A 15000-nucleotide genomic window follows, 5' to 3' on the forward strand; every position below is an offset into this window, starting at 1 on the left:
AAAATACTACGTCTTGGCTACGGGACCTAACCAGCGACACGTGTCACTGGGTGATCGCCGGAGACTTTAACGAACACAGCAGACTCTGGCAGCCCAGTGAAACCAGACCTCACTACTTTTACTGTAAACTGGAAGACAACATAACCAACTCCGAATTATGTATCCTAAATGATGGCAGTGTCACTAGATTGGCTCAAAATAAAAACCAGCGCAGCTCTGCTATTGACCTAACCTTAACCAGCCCCGAATTACTCCCTCTCTCCGAGTGGACTACTTTCCCAGACACCCTGGGCTCTGATCACCTCCCTATTCTCTTAACCATTTTTAACGGCGGAACCGAACCCGAAGAACCTATTTTAAACAGCGCTTTTAATTATAAGAAAGCAGACTGGGCTCTTTTTAACTCACATTTAACTACTGTTGATTTGAACGATGTCTATTCTGAGGACATCGAAACGTTTTATTCTAACCTCAGAGAAACGGTGTTAGACGCCGCAAAGGTCAGTATACCAACCACAAGAAATAGTAATAAACCAAAACTGTTTAAAGGCCACGATTGGTGGAACGAAGATTGCGACAAGGCTACAAAGTTAAAGCGATACTATACATCGCTATATCAAAAAAAAAGAGACAACTATAAACTGGGACCTAATGAAAGAGGCACAAGTAAACAGTAATAAAATTCTAGCCCAGGCAAAGAAAGACCACTGGGAGAAGTACATTTTAACATCAGTACAAGATCCTAAAGATATAGGCAACGTTTGGAGCAAAGTAAAAAAGATGCAAAATAAATATAAAGTCCCAGAACGACCACTCATTGTGAATAACAATCTCACAAAAAATAATAAAGAAAAGGCAAATGCGCTGGCAGAGGTCTTTGCAAAGGCCAGCCAGTCTAAATACTTACCGGACGACAGACTAAAGTTTCGTACGGACGCAGAAAAACTCTTTCCTGAATTAAATAAAAATAACGAGAATGTCATTAATAGCGCCCTTAAGATAAAAGAACTAGTTAAATGCATTAAGCGGATCAAAAAGGTAAAGAAAGCAACGGGAGCTGACCCCATTTCATATGCACTGATCCGTCACTTCCCACCCTCATTTTTAAATGTCTTACTGCGACTTTATAACGACTGCTGGGAGAAACAACAAATTCCTATGGCTTGGAAAGAAGCCCAAGTGATTGGCATTCCAAAACCTAACAAACCAAAATCTCTACCAGATAGTTATCGGCCTATAGCCCTCACCCCACACCTGGGCAAGGTCTATGAACGACTGGTAAAAGACAGACTAGACTTTTACCTAGAAAAAAATAACCTCATCCCAACATGCCAGGCGGGCTTTCGTAAAAACCGCTCGTGCCAAGACCACGTTGTAAACGTTGTTGAACGTATAAAAAAAACACTAGCCCACCAGAAAGACACTCTCCTAGGCACCTTCTATGATGTGAAAAAAGCTTTCGACACCGTGTGGCACGCTAAATTATTAGATAAACTACAACACCTGGGTATCACAGGCCGTATCCTGCATTTTATTAAAGCTTTTATTTCAAATAGAACCATTAACGTTAAAGTGGGCTCAGCCATCTCTGAGAAACATGTCTTAGACATGGGCGTGCCCCAGGGCTCAATTGTCGCGCCGACACTTTTTTTCTATCATGTTACATGACATAAACACAGTAAATGTGGGCGGGGCTACCGTTCTGCTCTATGCAGACGACCTCGCACTGCTAGACTCTAAAAGACCGTGTAAACAAGGAAAAACTGGTGTTGATATGACGTCCTATCAGAGTGCAGTCAACAACCTGTGTCAGTATATGGTAGAGAACGGCTTCGAACTCTCACCAGAGAAAACAGTTTTTATGGTAGTGTCCAGAAAGACGGTCTTTAAAAAGATATGCTCTATTACAATAAATAACCAAATCATAAAACCCAGCACAACGGTAAAATTCCTAGGGGTAACCATCCACGAAAAGCTAACATGGACCCCCCACATCAACAACCTAATACAAAAAGCCTCAAAGGCAATAAACGTAATCAGATTCCTCAAAAATAAACCGTGGGCAAACAGTCAAAAAAGTCTAACAATGGTGGTAAGAGCCCTTGTCCGCTCGCGTCTCGAATACGGACAAGAATCTTTCTTCGCCGCACCTAAAAGCACACTGAAAAAACTGCAAACTACGGAAGTAAAGGCCTTAAAAATAGCGCTAGACATCCCAAGCTGGGCCTCTGTAAAAGCCACCTACAGAGAAGTGGGCTGGCTCCCCCTCGATGAGGAACGCCTACTGCGAACTACCCAATATTTTATAAGACAACAAAGAGCCCCTAACAGTGTAACTCAGACCATAAACGACCCAACCATTTTCTACAAAACTAAAGCTTACACCAATTTATACACCCCCAAACTCCACGGGAAAACCCTTCCCATCAAGCATTATGCAGAAAACCTACTCAACAACCTAAACGAGCAGATCAAAGACATAGAAATTATCCAGGCCCCAAAATACCCTCCGTGGTTATTGGAACCCCCAAACATTACCTCTAAGAGTAAACACAATTTAAAGAAGAAAGACCATCTGCTGTTCCTAGCCACACTGGCAAAAGAAAAACTAAACAGAGATTACAGCCACTTTTTAAAAATATATACAGACGGCTCGAAGCTGCCGGACGGCAGTGTGGGCTGTGCTTTTGTAATCCCAGAACTTAAAATTGAAAAGCGTTTTAAACTAAACAAAGGCATCTCAATCTTCTCAGCAGAACTGTATGCTATTCTCATGGCAGTCTCATTTATCAATGATATGCCTGTCTCCCCCACAGGCGTCGTAATCTGCACTGATTCTAAATCCTCCCTAGAAGCCCTGGAAAATGGGACCAAAAATAGAGCAAATATGCAACAAGAGATTTTATTCCAATGTCACCAAGTTATTTCACAGGGCACAGCCCTAGACTTGATCTGGATACCCTCTCATACTAACTTAAGAGGCAACGACCTAGCAGACACCGCAGCCAAAAAAGCAGCCCTTTCTACCAATACAGAAATTAACATAGGCTTCTCCATTTCAGAATATTACAGCTTTGTAAACTCACTCTTGTATACCAAACTTAAATGTAAATATAACAAGGACCCCATGAAATTCATCCAAGGTGGCTTCTTCCCCATACTTCCCCCTGCGTTGTTACGCATTCTAAGAAGGGCCCGCACCAAAGGCCTAAACTGCACTGTGTTTAAACAAAACTGCGATTGCGGCAGCCAGATATCCCTGGAACACATTTTTGAAAAATGTGATACAAACAAAACACGACTTTCAACACTATACGATTACATGGACAAGTTTAACCTAACGCCAGCTCAATTCTTTAACCCCGACGACAAACATGGTCTAGATCATGTATCGTTTTTTGCGAAACTGATCTATCACTCCAACTTGGCCTGTTGCTTTTAAAACAGTTATGTTTACACTGAAACATTCGGCCTTTGTGCCAAAGGCTGCCATTGGTCAACGGTGCCGCCGAGCTCGCGTGCGTTCTTGGCGGATCCCGATACCATCCAAATGCCTGCGCCCCACAAGGGAGCGCTCCCATTGGCTGGTGGCCACTGGGGGCGGGAGCACAGGCGACGTTCATAAATAGCTCCTATCTGGTGTGACGTATCCACAGCCCCCGACCTTCACCCCAGCCTAACAGAACGGACGGGCTTAAAACACAGTGCCGCGTACAAAAAGGCTCTCACCGGTCCATCCCCCCACCTCCCTGTGCGTACAGCGGGTACGCGTCCCTGTCCCCCACCTCCCCCACTCCACCCCCACCCCAGAAGGAAGGGGGTTCGTGTCTCGAGACGTCACACCTCAACTCTCGCTCACCATACCCCAACTACTATTGGGTGTGCGCGCGCCCGCCGGCAGGGGAGCGAAGGGCCAGGGCTCCACCCGGCGGGACGGTAGCTGTGCACCGCACACCCTAATTGACCCTCCACACCATACCCCAACTACTCTCTTGTTCGTTTCTTAGGCGAAAATCTATTTTATTCTCAAAACTACTTTAAATGTATATAATTACTCGTCAATATACGACAAACTATTTTATACGCAACATTATTTAGAGGCCAGTATCATGTGCATATATCTGTGTGAGCGAATGTGTTCGGTGCGTCACTGTGGCATAGATAGCTTTCTTAAATTGCAAGTGAAATGAAAAAAGGCCTACGTGCTGTATATATCTGCTTTTAAGCTCTCCCTGTACAAATCTGAATCACCTGTTTTAACCTTTGATTTTATAAAGTGGCTCTGAAATTTTATCATTTTTTATAAAGTACTTTTTTGGAAAATAAACGTATACTTTTAACATCCTATTCCCAATGCTCTTGGAGACAACGGGTGCCAAACCCAATCATATTTAATCACACTATCTAGAAGAAGAATTTATCCCTCTTAACAAACTTTTATCATCACTACTCCTGCCACCCCGTCATCCTCCCCTTTTTTCTCACTTTTACCAGCTCCTTAGCTCCAGTCACCAACTCATGTCCCAAATAGAAATAGTTTCTCAGAGGACGTAAACTCCCCCCCTTCTAGTTCTGGCAGCACTATACTACTATTTATCTATATTCTTATACACAGTTCAATTTTACTAGAGATTTCGAAGTCGAGCTTGGTTCTGAAATAAGACCTTCATGTTAGTTTTTGGATTTCCGTACTTAAACTGGCTTATGCACATTTTCGATATCAATCATTATTATCACCATCATCATTATAATCATCCTCATCTCATTAATCATCCAAAATTATAATGGTGATTAATTATGAAGGTTTTCTCTCTGGGGATATCACGTGTGAAATACCCAAAAAGAGCCTCTTCGCAGCTTAACTTTATATTTTTGCCTGTACATATGTACCCTTGACATTCCTGCCATATGGGTTGCACTGCTCTACACTGCCAGAAAAAGTGCTCGATGAAGTCGGTTTCGTTACAATACTGACAGAGATTTGTTTGACGAATTCCCATCTTATGTAGCAAAATGTTGGTGGGATATATATTGTGTAAAATTTTCCAATGCAATAGACGAAGACGGGTTTCTGTCGAGCATTCGTTAGCTAATTTCCAGTGTTTATCTTCTAATGTAATATTTAATTTGTTCGACCAAAATCCAGCTGAGCTTGGCTCCTTTATCTCATAATTTAACATCTTTAGGCGAATTTGGCGTGGAGATAATTGTATAAATGGCATATGATCAGACCGGGCCTGACCCGTATCACGCAATAATAGAGCTTTAATGGCAGTCTGTATTGCATTATATTCAAATAGGCGAGACTGTTTATATCCAGTTCGTTCACATATTTCCTCAAAAGAGCACATGTCGTTATCGTTAAAGACATCTTTAACAACGCATATTTTAGCCTTTATCCAGTCATTCATGTATAGCGTTTGCTTCCTGTACCTTATATTTGTATTATTCCATAAGGTTTGATTGCGTACACTTATCTGCTGTTCATTACTGCTTATTTCTTTGATCTTGTGTTTATTGTTTAGCCAGGTGATAAAAGCTTGTTTCCAGAAATATTGCTTTATGGAACCTAGTCCTTTAAAATGTTCTGCACTCACATTTGAGCGCAAACAGCATAGACGTTCGCCCAGATTTAAAAAGGATGCTAATGGAATCTGTTGCCACTTTGCGTTACTTCCGTCCAGCAGCCTCATAATCCATGAAATTAGAAATGATGTTTGTACATCTTTGACATTAATCATTTTCAGACCTCCATGATTTGTCTCTTGGCACATTACTTTTCTATTAACTTTTTCATACGCTCTTTTGTTTGAATATTTTTTCTTCCAGATAAATCGGAATAGAGATGAATTTAGCTTATTGAGGAAGTTTTCTGTGGCACATAGAGATTGCAGTACGTAAGTAAACTGTGACAACATTAATGTTTTGACTATACATATTTTCCCCATTATACTTTGGTTTCTTTTCGACCATGTTGCTATTAATGCATTTACTTTATGTAGTTTAGGTTCCCAGTTTTCTTCTAGGTTGGAGGCTGAGACAGAGTTGTTGAAATGAATTCCTAAGATTTTGATTTGTTTTTTTCCAAATAATATTACATGGTCGGTCAGCAGAAAATTTATTTATACCAAGCCACATTGCTTCTGTCTTTTGATCATTCATTGCTAACCCTGAAAATTTTGAAAACTGAGTTATAAGATGTAATACGTTTCTTAGGTCTTTCTTTTATGATTAAAGAATGTTTGTGTAACAAGCTGTCAATTTATTATTTAGATTTTATAAGTTAGGTCTAAAAAACATTCTGATAATCATCGATCCACGGCTATCGCCAGTTTTCATCGATAGAATGAGACCCGAAGGGAAGTAACTCATTTTTGACAATCTGCAAAATTAATTCTTTAAAAATTGCTCGCTCTTTACGTAGGGCACCTAGGATGTTCCCGTTTGGTGAGCGTTCAAATGGAAGGGTGCTTGTACTGCCTGACAGTATGTGTGATGGTTTACGGGAGGCTTACTGTCCGGGCGTGATTTCCGGTATTGAATATATTCATAACAGCCGTCAGGCACCAAAACGAGGTGCCATTGTTGAAAAGAACCAAGTCCACGAAAATAAATTCTTTGAAAATTTCTCACGCTCGACAGAAAGCAGCCAGGATGTTCCCGTTCGGTGAACGTTCAAATGGAAGTATGCTTGTACTGTATGTAGACGCTCGGGGAGCTCTGTGATGGTTTACGGGAGGCTAACTGTGCCTTTAACAAGGGAAATATCCAGTCGCTTATGATTATTCTCGTTCGTGGTAGTGCTGGCTTGTCTCTTGCGTTGTTTTTGTTTTTATTTCCTGCCCGGAAGCTTACTCGTAACGACCCAATATGTTGTTACGACATTGCTGTGAACTTTGCTGGTTCGGTGTGGAAATATGCCACCTCACTCATTTTTTGTGCTGACTCTGTGAATGTTACATCTCAAACCATATCTATTGCAATTTGCTTATTGTTGTTTTTGTGTGGTGATATCCATCCTAATCCTGAACCAAGCACAACCCGGGGGGATGGGATCTCTATTGTTCATGTAAACGCTCGCAGTCTTCAATATAAGACACCGTTCCTTGAGACTGAATTGGGGAAGTTTGATATAATAACTGTATCTGAGACCTGGCTGTCGGACAAAGTTGACCAAGACTGCATCTGCTTAAAAGGTTACCACCCTCCAGTTAGACGTGATAGGCCCGGGGATTCCCACGAATGCCGGAATTCGTGAACGTGGGCGAAAGTACACTCTTTTAATCGCATATGTAATCTCGCTTGGATGAGCAGGCCTGAAATACACAAAAACAAGTCGCGTAAGGCGAAAATACAACATTTGTGACCCTCCACCACGGAATGAGTCACATGTCACCTTTGCATGTGTAGCCAAGTGCTAAACTGGCTACTAATTCGTTATAATGATTTTATGTCATTCCTGTCTTGTGTAAGTTAAATTTGTATATGCTCTGACACCTGGCGGTCGTAAACTCGCTCAGTCGGCTGTGTCCACTAGGGAACGTAATATGTTTTCCTTTGACGTCAAGCCGCCCTCCCAGAGAGACGCCGGGGTACCTTGGGCCCCAGGTGGTCGTTATGCAATGTGCCGCCAGACTGTCTGGGTATCGTTGGACTGGCGTTTTGTCAAGTGGGTGTCATTTCTTTTGACAGGGTAGATCATAGAAGATGCCAGGTGGCTTGGAGGTTTTAGTCTCTTACCCCCCCCCTTTTCTTGTCTTTACTGACCAATGAGAAGTGATGTCAGTTTTGTTAGCTAACTCTTGATTGGTGGCTTTTGACGCCACCCATCCCCATTTACATGATAGCATTTGAGATTTTGGGAGAGAACTGAGAACTATCTCGGAGAGAGAGGACGTACTCGTTTTGTACTTTGTTATCATGGAGACATACTGATGTAGATTGCATTGTACTATTGGTGTGGCCTCCCGGTCTTCGGGCTGGGAGCTGGATTGGTGAGGAGAAGAGAAGAATAGAAAATAAAGAGAAATGTGAATCGACAGACATGGTTTTCCAGAGTTTCATGTTGCATCAAGTGACTCGTCGGTCTGTGCCAGTGAACTCTTGTCTATCATTCTCTACATGTGAGTGAAAGTCCATTACGAGAGCAAGTGATGTTCGTTCAGTGCAAGACACTAAAGAGGCACCCACATGGTGTACTCCTGAACTTCGGGGTTTACTTCTACTAGGTGACTACATTCACCCAACTACTACATCAAGAGTCTACAATCGAATATTATCCTCTTCCTTCCACCCCATCACAAATGGCGCTGCGTGCAAAGATCGTGTTTTGCACAGAATGGACTTTTCTTGTGACTCGTTTTCCATCATGGAGTACGGTAAATCTTGCTGGTGCGACCGACACCGGAATCCTGACGTCTGCCTGGAAGATATTCAACCATGGTCAACATATTCTGCTTCTACCTGTTTCTGCGGACCATGCCTGTCTTCAACCTGTGTTGCATCGGGGGTTCCTGTCTGTTCCTAGGTCTACACTCAAGCAGATCCTGTCCTGTTTGCTGTCTTCGATCGGCGATTCCTGTTTGTTTACCCGTGTGCTGTTTCCTGATTCCGAAGTGTTACCTACGTTATTTCATCTTAGTGATTATCTCGTAATATCGACGAAGTGTTATTTTGCGGTTGTGTGACCTTGATGGAACTGTGTGGTGCCCATTTGGTGAGTGTGACTATAGCCCTTATTCAACGGACTGTGTATGACGGTGTAGAGAGCCTACAGGACTCAGCCAGTGTATATACTGTACTCGAGTGGCTGTAGCGCGTGCAATCCCATTCTTAGCTAGTGTGACACGTCATATCGGACTTGACGGATACAGACTTGGGCTGGTGACGTTAGCCATGTGGTATTACATAAGACTTTCCTCGGTGTTTGCGGCAGTGAAGTGACGCAAGTGTTGCGTCCACGAAGAGACTCGCAGGTGTGTTTACTGCCGGGTGTTTTGTTGCCGTTTAATTTGTTGATGTTTGATAATGTTCATTTTCATGTATGCTATGCCATGGTTCTTGCATTGGTATGATTGATATTGATTGTTGCGATTATTTGTCATGATGCTTTGAGTGGAATGTGTTGGCGGATGTTTGCGCTTATTGAAAGATTTTTTTTTGGCACAAGCAGATACTACAAATCTGATGGTAATTGCCACCTAGGGTTGAAAGTAATTTAGTGAATACTTGCTGACCTTCAAATAAGGCCCTGTATCATCACTTTCTTAATTGCTCTCTTAAGCGTAAACTAAGTTATGATTTACCTTGTTACCTTTAAATAGGCTTGGTACAGATCATTTGTAATGTTGGATGTCATTGCATTGTGTCAGGTGTATTGTACATGATGTATCATTTTAACAGTGTCAGGTAACTACGTCATTCATTAGTGAATCTGTCCATTTTGTAACTTACGTTTTTCACCTAAAATACGTCTTAAACACAGCCTTTACCTCCCTCTCTTCTTTAACTCAAGTGGTTTTGATTGATCTAAGTTGTCTTGCATATCGCACTTCATAGACTTTCGTTTGTCCCGCTTTAACTCAACGTCGACCTTAGGTCTTTCCACTGTAGTGACGTCGACCTTATTTCTTATCCGTTGTTTAATCAGCGCGGACGCTGATTGTTAAAAGCTTGGGGGAGATGTAGCCAAGTGCTAAACTGGCTACTAATTCGTTATAATGATTTTATGTCATTCCTGTCTTGTGTAAGTTAAATTTGATATGCTCAGACACCTGGAGGTCGTAAACTCGCTCAGTCGGCTGTGTCCACTAGGGAACGTAATATGTTTTCCTTTGACGTCAAGCCGCCCTCCCAGAGAGACGCCGGGGTACCTTGGGCCCCAGGTGGTCGTTATGCAATGTGCCGCCAGACTGTCTGCGTATCGTCTGGACTGGCGTTTTGTCAAGTGGGTGTCATTTCTTTTGACAGGGTAGATAATAGAAGATGCCAGGTGGCTTGGAGGTTTTAGTCTCCCCCTTTTCTTGTCTTTACTGACCAATGAGAAGTGATGTCAGTTTTGTTAGCTAACTCTTGATTGGTGGCTTTTGACGCCACCCATCCCCATTTACATGATAGCATTTGAGATTTTGGGAGAGAACTGAGAACTATCTCGGAGAGAGAGGACGTACTCGTTTTGTACTTTGTTATCATGGAGACATACTGATGTAGATTGCATTGTACTATTGGTGTGGCCTCCCGGTCTTCGGGCTGGGAGCTGGATTGGTGAGGAGAAGAGAAGAATAGAAAATAAAGAGAAATGTGAATCGACAGACATGGTTTTCCAGAGTTTCATGTTGCATCAAGTGACTCGTCGGTCTGTGCCAGTGAACTCTTGTCTATCATTCTCTACATGTGAGTGAAAGTCCATTACGAGAGCAAGTGATGTTCGTTCAGTGCAAGACACTAAAGAGGCACCCACATGGTGTACTCCTGAACTTCGGGGTTTACTTCTACTAGGTGACTACATTCACCCAACTACTACATCAAGAGGCTACAATCAAATATTATCCTCTTCCTTCCACCCCATCACACATGATTTTCATATTATTACATTTTCCTAAAGAGTTTTTTATGCTCTATTCAGTGGTGAAACCCATTTCAGAAAAGAGCGAAAACTGTTTCAGTTATAAGCCCGTGACTAAGTTGACCCTCACACTGTTACCAGACACTGCCCGGACTTATATTAAGCCTAGCGCAGAACCGCGCGAGGTGACATGCGACTCATTTCGTGGCGGGTGCAGGGTCACATTTAGTCAAGTAGCTGTCGAACTCACAGAATGAAACTGAACGCAATGCAATTTTTCAGCAAGACCGTATACTCGTAGCATCGTCAGTCCACCGCTCATGGCAAAGGCAGTGAAATTGACAAGAAGAGCGGGGTAGTAGTTGCGCTGAGAAGGATAGCACGCTTTTCTGTACCTCTCTTCGTTTTAACTTTTTGAGCGTGTTTTTAATCCAAACATATCATATCTATTATGTTTTTGAAATGAGGAACCGACAAGGAATAAGATGAAAGTGTTTTTAAATTGATTTGGAAAATTTAATTTTGATAATAATTTTTATATTTTTAATTTTCAGAGCTTGTTTTTAATCCAAATATAACATATGTATATGTTTTTGGAATCAGAAAATGATGGAGAATAAGATGAACGTAAATTTGGATCGTTTTATACATTATATTTTTTTTTACAATTTTCAGATTTTTAATGACCAAAGTCATTAATTAATTTTTAAGCCACCAAGCTGAAATGCTATACCGTAGTCCGGGCTTTGTCGAAGATTACTTGACCAAAATTTCAACCAATTTGGTTGAAAAATGAGAGCGTGACAGTGCCGCCTCAACTTTCACGAAAAGCCGGATATGACGTCACCAAAGACATTTATTCAAAAAATGAAAAAATAATATCTGGGGATATCATAACCGGGAACTCTCATGTCAAATTTCATAAAGATCGGTCCAGTAGTTTAGTCTGAATCGCTCTACACACACAGACACACGTACACGCACATACACCATGTATGTACACGACCCTCGTCTCGATTCCCCCCTCTACGTTAAAACATTTAGTCAAAACTTGACTAAATGTAAAAAATCAGCTAGACTTTTTCTTCTAACCGGCGTGAAGACAAAAAAATGTTTGGTGATGTCTCTCTGTGATTACAAATATGTCTGATTGATTCCTTATTGTTGCAGAATAACAAGCCCTACTTCGTCGTCAACATGAGTTCTTATACAGACTTTTACCACTACACGAGTGGACATGGAAAAAACGCAATCATTGCCTGTGGTTATATAAAAGAGAATTCACCGGGGGGCAGCCATGCCCATTTTGGGGGAGGTGAGTTCAGTTCTGTGAAGTCACAGTCCTTCCCGGTGTAACACGAGAAAATTACTAACCACGAGATTTTTACTCCGGAGTAAACATTTCGTACGAAAAAGTTACTCCCTTTACGAAAAAAGCACTCCCCCATTGCACGAGAAAATTACTCCCCAAGACAGGTGAGTTCCGAGTAAACATTTCGTTCAAAAATGTTACTCCCCTGACAAATAAATAACGAATAAATTACTTCACCCCAACACGAGCAATTTGACTTCCCATGCCAGGTGTACGAAATTTTTACTCCCTTGTCCCCTGGTGGTGGAAGGGGTGGAAGAAGGGTAGCGCGACATTCGTGTGCGCGAGATCACTTATTGGCATTATCCCTTCGCCCGCATCCCAGTTTTGCGTACGAGATTTTTTACTGGAAGCAAACAAAATGGGGAGTAAAAATTTCGTGGAGGGAGTAATTTGTTCGTGCCTTGGGGAGTTCTTTTCTCGTACAAAAAGTGTACTCGGAGTAAGAATTTCGTACGAAATATTTACTCCGGAGTAAGTTTTTCGTGGAGTAAAAATTTCGTGTTACACCGGCTCATCATTTCATATCTTTTCAGACCTCACATTGGATCTAAGACAATTCCCTATCTTGGACACATGCACATTTTTACTGTGTCTTTTGTAGTGGGTTTTTGTTATTGTGTTTGTTCTTTGTTGAAGAATTATATTTTAAGTTTTAACATTCACGCATTCTCAATCTTCCAAATAAATTCATCGAAATATTCCCACTCAGGTAGTCAGGATGTTAATTTTCGGTATGTGTACAAGTCGAGGGATATAGATAATACAACATGCCTTTCTTTTCTAACATTGAAATGCAAAATAGTGTCTATGTGTGTGTGTGTGTGTGTGTGTGTGTGTATGTGTGTGTGTGTGTGTGTGTGTGTGTGTGTGTGTGTATGTGTGTATTTGTGTGTGTATACATGTTCTGTTTGTGTGTGTGTGTGTGTGTGTATGTGTGTGTGTGTGTGTGTGTGTGTGTGTGTGTGTGTGTGTGTGAGAACTTCCATGAACACATTTTATTGTGTTGGAATGTACTGATCGTACTGCATATCGTTGAAATAAATTCTTAAGTCTTTCGTGTTATTCTTTTGCAGGTGTATACGGTACATCCCTTTCACCGTCGTCAGGCAAATCCACAATAGCCTTAAACAACTGGAAAGGTCACGGCAGAAACTACATCAGGAGCGGGTCCTGCAGCTGGGCCATCAAAGTGAAGATTCCGTCAGACAAAGTGAAACGGGTAGGTCCCTACCACAGGGATATTCTCGTGTACAGAGAACGGCTCTACCTGAAAGACTTCACATATGAGGCAATCGAAGTGCCATTTTAACCTTCATCGTACTTCCTGGGTCGTTGACGACCCAGAGCCTCACAAAAGTGTCTGTATCTCTAAAACTTTTGGGAGGTTTTGATTGACACTTTATGTAATCCTTGAACACCATAAAACCTTCCCATCGACCAATTTTTAAAGGATTATCTTTGTAAACAAACAAATAAACAATGACGTCATTTGAACTACACAGTCCGGATGTTGTGGGTCGTGGACGACCCATATGGAATTAAAGAAGGTATTGTACGGTGTGTATCCCTATTTGGATGTTGTGGGTCGTGGACGACCCATACTCTGCAAAGAGGCGGTAAAGAGTTTATCCTTATTCGGATGGCATGGGTCGTGCACGACCCATATATTTTACGTTGAATCCTTCTTTAGAAAGTATTGGTCGTAAACGACCCACATCATCTGGACTGTGTAGTCCAAAGCGGAATCCGGTGAAGGTTAAACACCTGTTTTAGGAAAATTGTAACTGTAGACGTTGTTCAGAAATAGTTTTTACGGTTTTTATGGGTTCCGCAAGAGTAATACGGCCTTTTAAACACTAAGGCAGATATTGACACTGATGTATTGTGTCAGGCGATAAGAGTTATCAAAGAGATTGTTGTGTGTTTTGATAAGCGTCTGCTCGATATGAGGTCTTTTTCTTAAAAAACAAAACAAATGGGCATCGGACCTCGCGATCAAAGCTGCTGGTGACTGACAAATCTCAACGCGTTCCAACCATACTTCTTCTCTTCTTCTTCTGCGTTCGTGGACTGAAACTCCCACGTACACTCGTGTTTTTGCACGAGTGGAATTTTACGTGTATGGCCGTTTTTACCCCGCCATTAAGGCAGCCATACGCCGCTTTCGGAGGAAGCATGCTGGGTATTTTCGTGTTTCTATAACCCACCGAACTCTGACATGGATTACAGGATCTTTTCCGTGCGCACTTGGTCTTGTGCTTGCGTGTACACACGAAGGGGGATAAGCCACTAGCAGGTCTGCACATAAGTTGACCTGGGAGATCGGAAAAATCTCCACACTTAACCCACCAGGCGGCAGCGACCGGGATTCGAACCCTCGACCTTCCGATTAAGAGGCCGACGTCTTACCACCACGCCACAGCGCCCGTCGTTCCGTTTTTTTGTTCCAACCATACAAAACTAGAACATTCTCTTCGATGAGTCTTGGCGGGCTGCTAACTATTTTAGAATGTGACACTTTTCTACGAGCTTTTTTGACGGACAGCAAACAGCAACAGTGATGTACGTGCCATATGTGTTTTTTTATCTCTTGACTGCATGAGTTAGGATTTCTATCATACACGTGAGGAGCAAAGAGTTTTTAAAACTTGCAGAACTGATTCCTCAAGGACAACTTTTTGTGAAGGATTACAACATTAATAGTAGGCAACCAATGTGAGAGCGCCATCTTGATTCCCTACTGTAAAAAAATAAGTCACATTGAGAATTTCTCGTAGGCTGTCAACAGCAACAGTGCCTAGCTAGTTTTTGTTCTTTCTTGATTGCTGTCTTCTGCGTGGACCCTGAACAGGTGAACAAATACCTTCAGCCATCTGCACAGGAAGTAACATGTCATCAATATTGCAGTAAGTCCGTTCATGTGCCGAGATCACAAGGAACAAATAGATCCGCACGCGCCGGCTTCAATTACATTTTACTTGACGGATTTGAAACTTTCTCCAGACTTTTATTTGTATGTAGTGCTCCAAAATGTTATGTTTTACCTCTGCAAGTGTCTCTC

The 15000-nt window shown here is 42.0% G+C and overlaps 1 protein-coding gene across 1 annotated transcript in view; it reads left to right on the forward strand.

Annotated features, from left to right (window-relative positions):
* LOC138952594 (uncharacterized) overlaps positions 1-13623 on the forward strand; it is a 33460-nt gene extending 19837 nt beyond the window's left edge. The window contains exons 2-3 of the mRNA XM_070324288.1: positions 11735-11916; positions 12990-13623. Of these exons, the coding sequence (XP_070180389.1) occupies positions 11762-11916; positions 12990-13248 (414 nt within the window). The 5' untranslated portion in view covers positions 11735-11761 and the 3' untranslated portion in view covers positions 13249-13623. The remainder of the gene's footprint in view (positions 1-11734; positions 11917-12989) is intronic.
* Positions 13624-15000: the final 1377 nt, after the last annotated feature.

This window comes from Littorina saxatilis, linkage group LG2 (genome assembly GCF_037325665.1).
Source record: "Littorina saxatilis isolate snail1 linkage group LG2, US_GU_Lsax_2.0, whole genome shotgun sequence".
In the NCBI taxonomy this organism is placed as follows: Eukaryota; Metazoa; Mollusca; class Gastropoda; order Littorinimorpha; family Littorinidae; genus Littorina; species Littorina saxatilis.